Source organism: Schistocerca nitens, chromosome 3 (assembly GCF_023898315.1).
Source record: "Schistocerca nitens isolate TAMUIC-IGC-003100 chromosome 3, iqSchNite1.1, whole genome shotgun sequence".
Lineage (NCBI taxonomy): Eukaryota > Metazoa > Arthropoda > Insecta > Orthoptera > Acrididae > Schistocerca > Schistocerca nitens.
The window spans coordinates 582,042,315-582,054,351 of record NC_064616.1 but is presented as its reverse complement, the minus strand read 5'-3'; the positions used below and the strand labels follow the sequence as shown (position 1 = coordinate 582,054,351).

Sequence of the window (12,037 nt, the reverse complement as noted above, 5' to 3'; positions counted from 1 at the left end):
GCAAAGGTGCCATGTCTTGTTTACTGCTGTGAGCTGCTTGTTGCGATCACGTAGACAAATGTACAGTAACCCCAGTCCAGATGTACGTACTGGCAAGCTTTTGCAAGTCCTTCTGATTGCACAAAGTTAATTGAATCTGATGCTCACTTACATAGCTTCTGCTGTAGGCTTGTTCATTGGCTGGGACTCTCAAATTCTGCTGAACTCCATCTTGTTTGGTGTTTGCGGGTCTCTATATACAGCATTTGGAGCTTTCTACTTATAGATAATAGGTGACTGCATCACATCTTAACTCCAATTTGCAAACAGTGAGTGCGAAATCAGTGGTCTCTCCCCCCCCCCCCCCCCCCATGTGCTCTCTTAATGGACTGACAAAAGTGGCTTTCACCAAAAGTCTCTACCTAAGTTACCAGACTTACAGCTAATTTTCATATTTAGATGATTATTTTTGCAACCCATCGTAGTTTAGTCATTACAGTACGCTTTCCCTAGATCCCAGCATACATCACAACCTGCTCTGGTTTTTTCCACTTGAAGAAGAATGGGCTGCCATTCCTCCACAGACATTCAGACACCTCATTGAAGATGTCCTCAGCAGAGTTCAAGCCATCACAAATGCGAAGGGTGGAAAGAACCCATACTAAAGTTCATAATGCTTTTGACCTGATAATGTGTGTTAACATTAAGCCCATATGTTACAGTATGGGAGTTGTGTGTAAGAAAGGAGGTAGATTAAGAGGCATGTAAAACAAATTTTAGCATCCCAATTTATCCATCAGCCCTGTCAGATCAATATTCTTGGACAAAATTATTCAAGTTTTCCAGCTGTACAAGTTTTAAATGATATTTTCAGCTTTCAATAATCTCCATAGTCAGTGTCAGGAGTTGACTTCTATAACAGATTATATGGTGGTGGTGGTATTGTTATCTTCAGTCCAGAGAGTGGATGCATGCACCACTCACTGCTACTTGATACTGAGCAAGCCTCTTCCTCTCTGAATAACTAATGTAACATACATTCATTTGAAGCTGCTTTGGTCTTCCTCTGCAATTCCCCCCCCCCCCCCCCCCCTACCCACACCCACCCACCCACCCACCCACCCACCCACCCACACACTTCCATCCAATACTAAACTGATAATTCCTTGGCGCCTCACAGTATTTCTTACCAACTGATCCATTCTTTTAATCAAAATACACCACAAATTTCTTTTCTCCCCAGTACTATTCCGTACGACTTCATTTGTTAGGTCACCCGCCCATCTAATCTTCAGCATTCTTGTAGCACCACATTTCAGAAGATTCTGTTCTCTTGTTGTCCTCCTTTCAAGACAATGTATGATTCACACCTGCTAGCACCTACTTTCTTTGGAACTGGAATTGAAGTATGAAGATATTTCTTGTCTCATGTATCTTGGACACCACTCGGAATAGTTTAGTCATGGCTGGCTCTGCCAAAGATATCAGAAGTTCTGAGGGAACATTGTCTACTCCAGGGGCTTGGTTTGACTTAGCTCTGTCAGCATTCTTCCCGCAGTATCACAGTACTTTACAGGTACTGCAGGAAGAAAACTAAGATAATTATAACAATTTTTTTTGTAATATTACTGTACTGGGTGCATTTCCTGAAAACAAATACAAAAATTCTAGAAGCCGTAAAATAAAGCTCTACGGCTATCTCCCAACAATTACATACCGTCATTCCAACTTCTTGCAGGGACACGTTTTATAATAGTTTCAACTCTGCTACCACTGTCCATTTTGTCTTGAAATTTGAACTTTGCAAGATCTAAAATATCTGCTGAGTAAAGTGTTACTCGACTCCTGTTTTCTTCTTCAATGGCCTAAAGAAGATGCATTAATGTGACTAAACTGAGTCTAACACAACAGTATTCTCACAGAGATACTGTGCAAGCAGTATCAACATCAATCAAAAGGACAAATATATGCGACAAGTAATAATGGATAATAAATTTAACTCAATAAATCTGCTATGATAGTACTGTTGGTTCACTATAGTTCATATATGACAACCCATAATTAGGTTTGAAGGTAATCCACTAATTATGATAACTGGTACAAAAATGTTGACTATATAATTCACCTGCAAACGAGCTTTAAACTCAGCACTGGATTCATATAACTGCAAGTTTTGTGCACCACAATTAAGCAATCTTTTAGTTATAAGTCCAAGTCCTGGATTTGCTTCTATTATTGGTGAGTTTAAGCTTTCAACTTCTTTGTTAATGGTTGTCACTATCTCATCTGAAAGAAAGTACATTATATAGAATGCTTACTTAGAAATTATGCAGTACAGTTTATGTAACTATGCTACACTCTATCGCTTACTGTAAAATTATACTTGTTTGGAACAAAACAATTTTTTTCAATAACAACCATTTCAGTGTTTTCTTCCACAAAACTAACAACAATTACAGCTGTTCAATTGCAATTAGGGTAAAGCTATGTATAGGATGTCCCGCCACCTCCTCCTTGAAACCTTGGTTGTGGTGACAGACTGAGCTGTAGTGCAGGCTGAGGTCTTGATTAGGTTGAAAGATGACAATCTGGTCGTGAGATGACGAAGTCGATGAATGTGAAAGTCAAATAAAGCTGCAGTAACAACCTGTGTGGTAGCAAAGCCTAATGTTTACATCCATGCCATATTGAAAAATGCAAGGGGAAAGTATCTGTGAGGAGAGTTTAGTTAAAGAAATTTGTTTCTGTAATGAAAGAGGAAGTTCTCTGTGTGTCATCCAATAGAACCTACTTCTAACTGTGTAATCCTGAAGCCCACTGTATGGTGTACACTGTACCAATAACATTATTCTCTACTCTCATTCCATTCAAAAACGTTGAGCAGAAAGAATGACTGACTGAGAAATTAGAGCTTACACCTTAGTCCTGCAATTATTTTCCTGTATTCAAAAAGGGAAACAACTTCAGGAACTCATCAACAATTTATTTACATAAAAACACCATAAATATTTCAACTGTGACAACATGGAGTTTTGAATTTAAAACTGCATGTCGTCCTCCCTTGCTGATGCATTGTGTTTGTAGTGTCATATTAAAAGGAAAAAAAAGCAATGTTCATCCAAATAATTGAAGAGAACATCCAAGACGATACAAATCCATAAATTGTCCTTCATGAAATGAACAGAGTGCATTATTGGAAGATGAGCATATGCTGAGTGGGGAATATGCTGACCAAAGGAGATAAATGAAATTGACTGATTCTGGTAAAGGCATTTCTCGTTCATTAGTCAATTTTCAGGACGGAAGTGATGAAATTAGGTAACACACTAGACAGCTAAGAATGAGCATCAATGGTTTGATGCGAGGCAGTCAACAGAAGAGAAATATCTCAAGCCTTAGATTTAACTGGAAAGAATAACAGTAACTTATTTTTTGTCTTTTTGATTATTTTCTTTGCCTCAAACTGAGAACGGTGTTATCTACCCTGAAATGTTAGAAGATCCACCAACCTATTAAAACAAATGACAAGAAATGTTGACACTGGCAATTTGCTGACTACATGTGAACATCTGTGCCATCATTATGAGTGGCAACAGGCACTATTGCAGTTCTTCTGGTGGAGAGTTCTGGACACTACTCCTAAAACCCAGATATCACAAAAAAAATTCAGTTGTTTTCAAAGTTGCATGAATACACTTGTGCAGCAACTTTTGAAGAGGATGATGTGGTTCAATTAGTGGTGATGAACAGGTTTAAAAAAAACCAGTACAACGCTATTATCATAAAGCCTTTTAAAAAAGAAAAACATAATATCCAAACTTAGAAAAAGATATGGTCACTGATGACAATATGAGGGACAGTAACTTAGGGTAAATAAAACATACTGCTTCATAAGATATTTACAGGCTGTTTGAAAATTTTTCCCTTCAGATTAGGTGGACAGGTACGAGCATGCGTTTTGTAGTTTGTCCTATTAGGGCATGGTTGTGTAATTTATGGTGTGTTTCACTTTACGAAGTCACATGCACATATTGTTCCAGCAAACTATAATGCGTTTTATGAAGCTTATTTCATGAATGGCGCTTTTACTTACAAGAATGTTTAAATTTGCACTAACTGTGTTAGTGCTGTTACGTATTGGACACCCCCACCCCTCTGAAATCTTGGCTGTGGTGACAGACTGATATGTGGCACAGCCTGAGGCCTAGATTAGGTTGGAAGGTGACACTCTGGTTGAGAGTTGGCAAAGCCAACAAATGTGAAAGCAAAAATTATGGTTGTGGTAACAAATTGAGCAATAACAAAGCCTAATGGTTCTATCTACACCATACTGAAAAATGCAAGGGGATGCAATACATAACTTTCAGGTCAATGGAAGCATTTGATTCCACCCATCTGCTTTGACCCATGACGTAAGGGTGTGCAGTGGCGAAATTTGTTGGTGGTAAGTAATTGTGTTTTTGGGCCTATTTTTCCCGAGTTTTAATGTTTTGTGTATTTACTGTGTATTGAATGTGTTTTAATTTACGTAGGGATGTTTGACTTTTGAATTTTTGAGGTGCTGTGGTTTTAGTTTTATTTTTTGTAGTTGTAGGTGTTGGATTTTTGTATCAATAGTTATGGTCAAGGGAAATGGCCAATTCCAATTTTCGTAGTTTTATATTGGTGTTATGGTATCATCAACTGTGGTCAAGGGAAATATCTGATTCCAATTTTCGTAGTTTCTTGATGGAGGCGTTGGTGTTTTGGTATTGTCAGCTGCAGTTGACCTACATAGGTCAAGGGAAGTGTCCAATTCCTGTAGATTTTGTAATTTTTTTTTCTCTTCATTTTGTGTGTTTTGGGATCGTGGTGTGTTTTCTTTTACTGTTATATTTATGTTGACCCCTCCCTAAAACCCCCAATTTCCCGTTAGTTTGATCATATTTTTGGAGGGAGATGTTATTGCCTTATTTATACGTGTTTTCGTGTTTCTTACCATGTGTATGTAGTGACATCATAGGCGCCATATTGCAGACGCTCAGAATAGCCATTTCCGCTATATTGATGATGTCATGGGTCAAAGTAGACGGGTGGAATTGGACACTTCCATAATCCCATAGCTTTCACACAGTATTGGACGGTGAAGTCGATGATAGGTATGCAGTTCAAGCAAGTCACATGCCAACACGTGCACATCTACATTTACAATCCACACATTATGTTACATTAAATAGTAGAAGGTATATGATGTACCACTATCAACCCCTCCCCTCCCCACTTCTCTCTCTCTCATCCTGTTCAATTTGCAAATGGCACATGACATTGGTGCTGTCTGCAAAGTTCTTGTAACAGTTTTTCTCTGGCTGATGTCATTCCTTCATTATCTCAATCAACATGATTGAGATAATGTTTAGCTGTGGCTTTCAAAAGGGCTTATATATGGATGTTTCTGGCGTGAAAGGATCAGCCATAATTTCTTGACACCCAGTGTATGCCTGACTGCTTTTCTCAATCGCAATCTTCAGGGAGGCTTCTTTCATGTATGGTACAGCAGTGTATGACACCATCAACCACAAGTTATTATTAAATAATGTCTACAACCTAAACAAGGATTTCATCCTCATCAGGCTCATGGCCAATCTTCTGCAGAACCCAAGATTCTTTGTTGACCGATGGAGGCTAGAGAAAAATAGCCTTATCCAAGGATGTGTATTGGTTCCAATTCTGCTCAATGTATGTACTAACGACCAACCCATAGTCCCCAACTGCAGAAGTTTTGGAGTTTGTTGTATGCTGATGATCTCGCCCTGGCAACCCAAAGCCCAAACTTTGATTCAATAGAAATCACCCTAATGAGTGCTCTTGAAGATCTGTCAAAATACTACAGAATAAACCAGATTAAACCAAACCCACCAAAGACACAAGTGCGTGCTTAACATCTGAGCAATAGGGAAACCACCCACAAGTTAAAAATAGAATGTTTAGGCGTTAAACTGGAACACTGTGATACTCCAAAAGACCTAGGAATAATACTTGACAGATTTCTAAAATTAAAAAAAAAACACTGCATGAATTTCAAATCAAAAGTGTTCACCAAGGAAAAACCTACTGAGAAAACTTGCCACATCACACTGAGGCAATTAAGCTGAAACCATCCAAACTCCTGCTGATGCAGAGTATGCCTGTCCTGTTTGCTATGAGTCAACACATGCCAAACAGGTGGATACTGCCCTGAATGACACATGCAGAATTATAACAGGCTGCCTGAAGTCAACTCCAGTTGAATGGCTCTATCGCCTTGCAGGAATTGCACCAAGAGAAATAGCAGCAAACAGGCAAAGAATGAAACTGGAGCAGGAGCCCCCCCCACCAATACATGGGCAACAATCTTACTCAGAATGACTCAGGTCAAGAAAAATTTCCTCACAACATCGGAGAGCCTAACAACTACTGATAAGCCAGGCTGCAACTATGGAGGGCTGAGACATCCCACTCTCGTAGCTGGAAAAGATTTTCAGACTCTTTACCCCCTGGTCATGATGAGAATTGGCCAATCTGGAAGTCCCTGAATAGGCTGAAGTCAGGAATGGACAGATCATGGGTTAACCTGGCAAAATGGGGATACACTGAAGAAAACAAAACATAATGTGATTGTTAGAGAAGAACAGACTGTTCAATATATGCATAAGTGTCGATTGTGTCCAGCCACCTGCAAAAATGATGATCTGTACCAGGCAATGGAAAATGCACTGGAAGTGGCCAAATTTTGGTCAAAGATTATATAAACTGTGGTGCTGTGTTGATCAGTCAACAATTGTATAGACTGTGTTTTATGTATGTTTCTAACAGGAAAATAATAATAATAATAATAATAAGCAAGAAACAAGACAAAAGCTATAAATACTTATGCTATACCAATACAGACCTACTCATTTGGAGTAGTGAAATGGAGTAACACAGACCTAGAAGCACTCAGTACACTTACACGATCACAATGCCACAAATATAGAATACATCACATACATTCAGCAACAGAAAGATTAACATTAAGCAGAAAGGGGATTTATCGATATAAAAAACCTACATTATGGACAGGTAGACAATTTAAGAAAATTCTTTCTAGAACGAGCAGAAACTAGCAAAATACACAAAGCAATCACTCATATAAATACATCGGCTACACCACTGCAATTTCATAACCACTTCTACAACCCTTTAGATCACATAACATTAACAGATACGAAGAAAGTAAATTGGAAAAAGAAAACACTACATGGCAAGCACCCGTATCATCTAACACAGCCACACATCGATCAAGACGCATCCAACACATGGCTAAGAAAAGGCAATATATACAGTGAGACGGAAGGATTCATGATTGCAATACAGGATCAAACAATAAACACCAGATATTACAGCAAGCATATTATTAAAGATCCCAATACCACAACAGATAAATGCAGACTTTGCAAACAACAAATAGAAACAGTCGATCACATCACAAGCGGGTGTACAATACTAGCAAATACAGAATACCCCAGAAGACATGACAATGTAGCAAAAATAATACATCAACAGCTTGCCTTACAACATAAACTTACAAAACAACACGTTCCCACATACAAGTATGCACCACAAAATGTACTGGAGAATGATGAATACAAATTATACTGGAACAGAACCATTATAACAGATAAAACAACACCACATAACAAACCTGACATCATACTCACCAATAAAAAGAAGAAATTAACACAGCTAATTGAAATATCCATACCCAATACAACAAATATACAAAAGAAAACAGGAGAAAAAATTGAAAAATACATCCAACTGGCTGAGGAAGTCAAGGACATGTGGCATCAGGATAAAGTTGACATTATACCAATTATACTATCAACTACAGGAGTCATACCACACAATATTCACCAGTACATCAATGCAATACAGCTACATCCAAACTTATATATACAACTACAGAAATCCGTAATTATTGATACATGTTCAATTACCCGAAAGTTCCTAAATGCGATACAACACATACCATACAGTTAAAAGGAAGTCACGCTTGATCAATGTCTGCGTGACTTTCCATTTTTGACCAGACATAACGTCTGAGAAAAGAAAGAAAGAATAATAATAATAATAATACGACTGGAAAGTGGCTCTCATCCATCCCTTGCACAAGAAAGGTGATAAGCAAAATGTAAATAACTACAGAGGTATATCTTTGTTGTCAGTGGACTACAAAATATTTTCAACAATCATACTAAACAATGTAGAAGCAACATTTAATAGCCAATTGGGGAAATACGGAAGCGTCCGATCCCGCCCGTCTGCTTTGACCCATGACGTCACACACTTTCCACAAGAAGCCTAATGACACTAACGGGACAAGCGCGGGAAATGGGGTGTTTTGGGTGGGGGGCAAACTAAATATAAACAAATTTAGATGCCTTGCGTAGCTACAACGTGTAAGTGAAGACAGCCATGCATGAATACCCACCCACCTCCCAAGGGGTCGTAACCCCTGCAACCCATAGAAGATAAACATGCTTCAGTAGCTGATTAGTGTTTTTTCTCTTTTTTTTAAAAAAAATCTCATGGGATAGAATGAACAGATCAGAAAGATAAATATAATAAACTAAAACAGAAATTGGAGGAAACAGATAATTAAAATAAGTAATAAGTGTTTTTAAATTAAAAAAAAAAAAAAATCTCACGAGATAGAACGAACAGATCAGAAAAGTAAATAAAATAAGATAAAACAGAACTGGAGACAGCCACACTCAAACCAAACTCTGCGCCGTCATGACGTCACACACGACAACACCCTTACGTCACGGGTCAAAGCCGACGCGTGCAATCGGACGCTTCTGTCGACCCCCAATTGGGAGAATACCAGAGTGGATTTAGAAAGGGCAGATCTTGCTCAGAACAGATTTTCAACCTAAAGTCCATAATTCGTCACAGACTTACAAACTCCAAAGATATAGTTGTAACATTTATAGATTTTAAAAAGGCATTTGACTCACTTGATAGGGAAACACTATAGATAAAGTGATCAGAGAATTTGGCATCAAATCTAAATTAGCAAACCTTATTCATGAAACACTCACAGACACCAAATCAAAAGTAAAGTCTCAGGATGTAATATCAAAGGCATTCAACATGAAAACAGGTGTAAGGCAAGGTGATGGCCTGACTCCACTCCTGTTTAACTGCGTACTAAAGAAAATAGTAAGAGAATGAAAACAAAAATTAAAAGAAGATACGCTATCACCAATCAGACTGGGAACTAAAACAAAGGTATTGAAATTCACTGTTTAGCATTTGCGGATGATTTTGCCATTCTTTCTGAAAACCTAACAAATGCTGGAATACAAATCAATCTCTCAGAAGAAATAGCCAACAAAGCAGGTTTAAGAATATCTGTAGAAAAAAACAAAATTTATGACAAATATAAAAAATGCTCTGGAATCCCTAGCAACAGATATTGGCCAGATAAAGAGGATAAATAAATTTAAATATTTGGAGAAATTATCCAAGAAAATTGCTTAGAAAAATTTGCTAGAGAGGAAAGAGTACACAAAATGGAGAGAGCTTATGAAATAATTAGGAATGTCTTTATGCAAGTGAATGTTTAGTACTGAACTACAAATTAAACAAACTTGAAGTACTAGAACGAAAAATCATTTGAAAAATACTTATACCACCTAAAAATACAGAGGTATGGAAATTAAGAAGCAATGAAGAAATTTATCGCAACACAGAGAACATAAATGAAACACTATGAAAGAGGCAACTGCTATTTTTAGGACACTTACAGAGAATCAACAGCAACAGGTTAACCAAAGAGATTTTTAAATATCTTTGGGACAAGAAGTCAACAATAGCCTGGATTCACGAAGTTAGGAAAGATCTGGAAAGAAACAACATAAGTGAAAAAGATGCAACAGAAAGGGAGATTTTCAAGAGCCAATTGTTAAAAATGGAAGGTTTCCAAGGCAAGAGGTAGAAGAAAGACAGGGTCAAAATGGTCCGAGAAGAGAAAAAGGATACTAGTGAAGCGATGAAAGAATACGGGAGGAAAAAGAAAGAACAACAAAGAAGGAAGCATTGAAATTTGTGTGTGGTCCTTAGATGACCCACATGAAGAAATAACAACAATAATAATAATAAGCGAACGGTAGGTGGGAAAACTGATTGTCTCAGGTACAAGCTACAATTTCACCAATTTTTACCACCAGCCACTTTATGAGATATATATGCCAGGAAGAAATATACCACTTGACTCTTCATGGAACAATGAAAGTTACGTGATGGTTATCCTAGCATTTTTCATTGTTTTTTTATACCATACACATACATAACATGCATTAAAATAGTTGTAAATTGTCTAAGATACATTTTATGAATTTAGCTTGCACTTCTAGTTTTTGTGATGAAACATGCATAAACTATGCCACTAAGTGTATAGCTACAGTGCGAATGTAAAGATCAGGCTACATTATACATCAATCTGTTATCACAAATTTTATTCACATTCACAGACGTTGGTTTTTCCAACTCACTACCAAATTATCATATTTCAACTAAACCCATACCTCGGGCTACTTTACAGAGCAGTCTGTTACCAGCATCAAATTTTCAGTGTAGGGGGAGGATCCAATTAGACTTGCCCATGGAGCATACATTAGCACAGTATTAACATTAAGGTCTCTGCAGTTCATCTCACCAATCTTGTAGCATTTACTACTGTATTGATTGATTTCGGGAATGGACCAGACAGTGAGGTCATCGGTCCCATCCGATTAGAGAAGGCTGGGAAAGGAAGTTGATTGTGCACTTTCAAAGGAACCATCCCAGCATTTGCCTGAAGCAATTTAGGGAAATCAGGGAAAAAACAAATCAAAATGGGCAGAGGCAGGTTTAGACTGTCATCCCCCCAAATGCTCTCCCACTGTCGGTGGATGACCATCTTCATGATACTCATTCGACGACTAAAAGAATCCTTGCCAAAATCTGTAGTTCCATGCTGAATGCTTTCAATCACCCCTATTTCTGAACTGGCATGGATCCAAAATTGACGGACAACAGTCAAGAATCGTGTAACTAGTGTTGTGATTAATCTTCTTTACATTTGAATTATAATTAAGTTTTGACACCTCTAGTACTGGCTGTCATGTGCTAACTGACTGTGATCACCAAGATGTTATACTCAATAACTGTTAGAAATATCGGTACTAGACAGCCCGTTAAACAGACTGGCTGATATATAAACTTACAAAGGAAGTGTGCAAGAAAAAGTGTCAAACCAAGTCAATCTGTGGGTCCCCTTCTTACCGGCGACATCGTCATCAACAAGATACAATGCTTCTGGAATTTTTCTCCGCATTTTTAAAATTTTCCCCGGAACATCTTTCAGTACATTCCGAAGAGATTCCTTTGTCTGAAAGTAATTACTTATTTCCTCAGATTGAGTGATGCGTCGCTTTCTCTTACGATGTTCCTCAGGTTCATCTGATTTCCATCGAAGAACACATCCGCATAAACTGCAAGGTCGAAGCCGAATGAACAACGCTTCAAATAGTCTTCTGTTTACATTCTTCTCAAGACTCGTGTACTTTCTAGCGAAACACCAGTCATTAAAAAAAATGGAAGTATTCCTCAGCATATTAATCAATGATGTGTCACACAAAAAGGAAGAACACGAGTCCTAGTTACTTTTCCTCCACAGAATAAATATAAAAAAAAAAAAAGTACACCGCACGTTCACAGTTAGCAAATACACCACGTGCACCCAATCAATTTCCCTCATCTACTACCAAACAAGCAAACATAAACATTGACAGAGATATTCGTTAAAACAAAGACGGCAGAGATAGTTGATTATACGCAGCAAGAGGTAACCAAAGAAATAAACTATATTATCTATTTGGAATAGGTATGTTTATAAATAAATAAATCTTCTGCTACCAGTCACGATTTTCCTTTATTTTACTATTCGCACGACGCGTTTCGAGAAATGATTCCCATTTTCAAGTGGGTCTTTTGTGTGTATTAAAATTTAAAA

General features: G+C 37.7%; 1 protein-coding gene across 2 annotated transcripts in view; it reads right to left on the bottom strand.

The window, feature by feature from the left end:
• LOC126248494 (dimethyladenosine transferase 2, mitochondrial) overlaps positions 1 to 11,807 on the bottom strand; it is a 41,879-nt gene extending 30,072 nt beyond the window's left edge. The window contains exons 1-3 of one of the 2 annotated variants that reach the window (XM_049949526.1): positions 11,308 to 11,807; positions 2,105 to 2,265; positions 1,697 to 1,844 (exon numbers count right to left, since the gene is read on the bottom strand). In XM_049949526.1, the coding sequence (XP_049805483.1) occupies positions 1,697 to 1,844; positions 2,105 to 2,265; positions 11,308 to 11,638 (640 nt within the window). In that variant the 5' untranslated portion in view covers positions 11,639 to 11,807. The remainder of the gene's footprint in view (positions 1 to 1,696; positions 1,845 to 2,104; positions 2,266 to 11,307) is intronic. The other variant, XM_049949525.1, reaches the window with a different exon arrangement.
• Positions 11,808 to 12,037: the final 230 nt, after the last annotated feature.